We start from the raw sequence: 4,624 nt of genomic DNA, 5'->3' as shown, positions 1-4,624 counted from the left end.
CAGGGACTGGCCCCAATGGGGGCCCTGCAGTGCCCAGCCTGAAAGCAGCCCCGATCTTGGCTGGGGTCTGTGCGGCACCTGCGAGCGCCCCCCCCCCCCCACCTCCCCAAGAACCAAGCTAAACCAAAAAAGTAGAAAACAAAACCCAAAACGATATAAAAAATGAATATTTTTTCCGGCAACATAAAGGAAAAAAAACATAAAAATTTAAAATAAAATAATAAAAAAACCCAACAATTTTATTTTGCATTTTTTTGGAAGAAAATGGAAGGGGGGGGGGGGAGAATATAAACAGGCTTAAGACCAAAACCACAATTTCTTTTTTTGATTTTGTTTTTTTTCCTTTTTATCGCAAACAGTATAGTACAATGCAGAACACCTGAAGTCAGGCTCCGAGTCGGTTTTTTCCGGTCCACCCTTGCTCTGAGTGGCTGTCAGGGCTCACAGAGGGGCTGGCCCAAAGGAGAACTGGGGAGGGGGGCGGGTGGTAGGAGAGGTTGGTTATTTCTGAAACCCAGGGAGGGTGGGGGAAGGAAAAACTTTGGTCCTTGGCTGGGGTTGGAGTCGGTCTAGAGGGAAACCGGGGGGGGGAACGACGACCAGGAAACGTGTGAGAACGATGTCGCCATCTAGTGGCTGCAGCTCACACAGCGGATGCGATTCCCAGCACAGCGAGGGGAGAGATTCGTCTTTAAGGTGGCTCCCGGGGGAAATGGGTGGGGGGATCCGTGGGCGTCTGGGTTACCCTAGGAGGAACGTGGGGGCAACCAGGGCTGAGCAGGGGAAGGGTTTGTGTCTCTGGGTAGGGGCCGGCTCACTCGCTGGGGAAACTGGCTCGGTTCGGGGGAAGCTCTCTGTATGTAGGATGTCTGTCTGTCTATGGGATCGCCACATGGGTCTGTCTGTCTACTGGACCTGGCTACGGGATCACCGCGTGTCCGTCTGTCTGGGGGATCTCTCTGAGGGACTGCCACATGTCTGTGATATCGGTCCGTGGGACTGCTGTGTCCATCTGTCTGGGGGATCTCTCTGAGGGACTGCCGCGTGTCTGTGGGATCTGTCTGTGGGATCGCCCTGTCCGTCCGTCTGGGGGATCTCTCTGAGGGACTGCCGCGTATTTGTGGGATCCAACCATGGGATCGCCGCGTCCATCCGTCCATGAGATCGCTGTGTCCATCTGTCTCTCTCTCTCTAGGTTCTGCCCGTCTGTCTGTGGGACCCGTCCGTCTCTCAGCTCCGTCTGACCTTCCCAATACTCCCCCCTCTGCCCCACCCCGTAGCAGCAGCGGTTAAGCCCAACGTGCCTGGTGGGATTTTCGCTCTAATATTTAAACTTTCTTTCTTTTAAACCTGAGGCATTTTCCATAAAAACATCCGCTGAAAATGAACCAAGACAGAGCCAGGCTGGACCCAGGGACCCACGCCCCCGATCCTGGGGAGGGAGGGAGGGTTATCCAAGCCCCGGCCCCGCCAGGAGGAAAGGCCGGGAAGTGGCCCAGACACCTGGGTCCGCATGGAGTGTGTGACGCTCGAAGGAACAGGGAGAACTGGACAGGAACGGGGAGTCACTGATGGGGGGGGCGCTATGGGGGAACTCCCCCCGCTCCAGATTCCTCTTAACCCTTTACAGCCAGCATCCCAACTGATGGGGGGGGGCACGCCCCAAAAGAGACCCAGCCTTGAGGATCCCCCATCAAGCCCCACAGACATCCCCCACCACCAGCTCTACGCTGCCCCCCAGCACCAACAGATCGCCGCCCCCTGGGAGAGGATGCCCCAGGGGATTGGGGGGGGATGACCCCCCGACATTTCCTTGGCCTTTAAACACTGAACAGAAACAAAAATGGGGAGGGGCGGGAAATACCTTTTTCTTTGCGTCTTTCGCCTCCGACGACAGAACCTACAGCTACGATTCAAGTAACGCGTTAGCCGGGGGGTGCGGGGGGAAGGTTTCAAGTATCAAAAGAAAGGTCGCCTGCCCCGCCCCCCAACCTCCCAGATGCGCAGAGGGACGGCTGCCCCCAACAGCTGCCCCACAGAGAGAGGATGCCACCCTCCCCCTCCCCCAGCTGCCCAAATCTGGGCCTGGGGGGGAGGGGGGGTCTCCCCACTGCCAGCCCGCCCCACCACACCCCTCAAACCAAAGTGGAACTGATCATGTGCACCCCATATGGGGGGGGGGTCTGATGGGCCTGACACCCCTCTCCTTGGGGCCCGGACCAGGGTGCCCCCCACCCCCTCCCCTGATCCACAGGTAGAACCGCTGCCCTGCCGCGCAAAGCCACGCCCCCTTCCCCCAAGTGGGAGGAGCCAGGGGGAAGCGTAACCATTTCGAAAAAGGAGGTTCAAGTTTTGGGGCCGGAGAGGGGGATCCGTGCCCCCTCCCCACTCAAGCTGAAGGGGGAGGGGCATTAGGAGGGCCCCCCACCCCGGGAGGAAATCCAGACGCTGCCCCCGCAAGTGGTTATTTAAAGCTGGTGGATCTGAGGGGGGGGGCAGGGCATCGGGCATGGGCGGGGCTGCCCCCAGGGAGTGCGAGAGTGTGTGGGGGTGGGGATAAACCATCAGTGCTAGAGCCCCCCCCCACAGAGGTGGTGCGGTGGTGGTTGGGGGGGTGCCCAGATCCAGTAGCCACACACTTGGCAACGGATACAACCAATTCCAAAGGCAGCACGCTGAGGAGCTGGGGGGGGGGCGCGATTTTTTAAAGGGGGGAGGAGATGTGCCCACCAGTACCAGTGCACCCCTCCCCCCGGAATCCTGGCTTCCACAGCCTCCCCCCAGGGGCAGTACCAACTCCAATCAGCCCCCCCCAGACACCCCCAAATGGGATCCCCTCCCAAATCAGAGATGGGTGGAGAGCGGGTCCCCCTTGGCTCCCTCCCTGCCCCGGAAGGCCCCCGGCCCCCCCATGATTCAGTGCATGGCTTTAGTAAAAGGTCTCTCTTCAAGTCTCTGGCGCAGCCTGGCCCCGCCCGGCTATTAGCTGTCTTTGATCAGCAATTTCTCCTCGGGGCAGCGGAAGGGGGGCCCGGCTGGCGGGGGGGCCGGGGGCCCGGAGTCCTCGCAGAAGCGGGCGCAGCCCTCGGGGGTGACGTGGCGGCAGGAGCGCAGATCGATGCGGGAGAGGCGCGGGCAGCGTCGGAAGAGAGGCAGACACTGGTCCGTCAGGCGGTTACACCCTGCGGGGAGAGGGAAGGAGAATGAGACCCAGGGCCTTGGCCCTCTAGGGGGCGCCAGATCCAATTAAGTCCGTAATAGTACGTGTGTCCATCAGACAGTCCCGGGCTGGGCTAGCAGGGGCTGCAGGTCAGGAATGTGGGGCCCCGGCAGAGCTGGGGGGGGGGGGGGGCAGGGGCTGCGGGTCGGGAGTGAGGTGCACCGGCAGAGCTGGGGGGGGACAGGGCTGGGCTAGCAGGGGCTGCGGGTCGGGAGTGAGGGGCACCGGCAGAGCTGGGGTGGGTAGGGCTGGGCTAGCAGGGGCTGTGGGTTGGGAGTGAGGGGCCCCGCGGAGCTGTGGGGGTGAGGGGGCTAGCAGGGGCTGCGGGTTGGGAGTGAGGGGCACCGGCAGAGCTGGGGGGGGGGGGCAGGGCTGGCACGAGCTGCGGGTCGGGAGTGAGGGGCACCAGCAGAGCTGGGGGGAGCCCAGGGCTGGGCTAGCAGGGCCTGTGGGTTGGGAGTGAGGGGCCCCGCGGAGCTGTGAGGGTAAGGGGGCTAGCAGGGGCTGTGGGTCAGGAGCGAGGGGCCCCGGCAGAGCTGGGGGTGTGGGGGAGGCCAGGGCTGAGCTAGGAGGGGCTGTGGGTCGGGAGTGAGGGGCACCGGCAGAGCTGGGGGACAGGGCTGGGCTAGCAGGGGCTGCGGATTCGGGGTGCGGGGCCCGGCAGTGCCAGGGGGCAGGAGCTCACCAGAGAGGTTGATCTCGGCGAGGCTGTCGCGGAGGGGGGAGTTAGCAGCGGTCAGCAGGTTGACGGACTGGTCACCCACGTGGTTGCAGTGGCTCAGGTCCAGCTTGGCGAGCTGGGGCGTGTGGCGGACGACGAGGCGCAGCGAGGAGTCGGTGATGTCCAGCCCCGACAGGCGCAGCTCGGACACATTCTGCAGCCGGCCCCGGCTCTCGGTCTGACCTGGGGGAGCAGGGACAGGTCGGCTCCCTGCAGCACACCGCCCCCTGGTGCCGCGCTGGGGAACAGCGCCCCCTAGCACCTACCTGGCTTGCTGTCCGTGGGTGGCAGCAGCAGCTCCCGGAGGTGCGAGTCCTTGACGTCCTCGATCCAGCGCAGGTCGAGCAGCCGTAGCGAGGGGAAGCTGGCGGTGCTCAGCGCCGAGACGGAGCACCACGAGCAGCCCGTCAGGACCAGCTCCCGCAGGCCTGCAGGGGGCAGCAGAGAGGTGCCGCGTCAGGGAGAGAACCCATTTCCCCCGGGCTCTGAGCCACCAGGCCCCACTCCCCTCCCGGAGCTGGGAAAAGAACCCAGGTGTCCTGGCTCCCCGCAGCGCCCCCTACCCTGTAGCCTGTTGATAAGCCACATCAGCTGCTTCTTGGAGATGTTGGTCCAGCTGAGGTCGAGGCTGGCCGGCTGCCGGCGGATGATGCCGCTCAGCATAGACGGGGTGATCGATTTCC

General features: G+C 63.2%; 1 protein-coding gene across 1 annotated transcript; it reads right to left on the bottom strand.

Moving 5' to 3' along the window:
• Positions 1-218: 218 nt before the first annotated feature.
• On the bottom strand, positions 219-4,618 carry LOC135982841 (F-box/LRR-repeat protein 19-like). Its single transcript, XM_065591166.1, has 4 exons — positions 4,505-4,618; positions 4,208-4,369; positions 3,906-4,124; positions 219-3,182 (listed from the first exon to the last, which is right to left on the bottom strand). Exons 1-4 carry the CDS (start codon positions 4,602-4,604, stop codon positions 2,983-2,985), a joined length of 681 nt encoding a protein of 226 aa, XP_065447238.1. The 5' UTR covers positions 4,605-4,618; the 3' UTR covers positions 219-2,982.
• Between the last annotated feature and the right edge of the window lie 6 nt (positions 4,619-4,624).

Source organism: Chrysemys picta, chromosome 4 (assembly GCF_011386835.1).
Source record: "Chrysemys picta bellii isolate R12L10 chromosome 4, ASM1138683v2, whole genome shotgun sequence".
In the NCBI taxonomy this organism is placed as follows: domain Eukaryota; kingdom Metazoa; phylum Chordata; order Testudines; family Emydidae; genus Chrysemys; species Chrysemys picta.
This window is presented reverse-complemented; position numbering and strand designations above follow the sequence as displayed.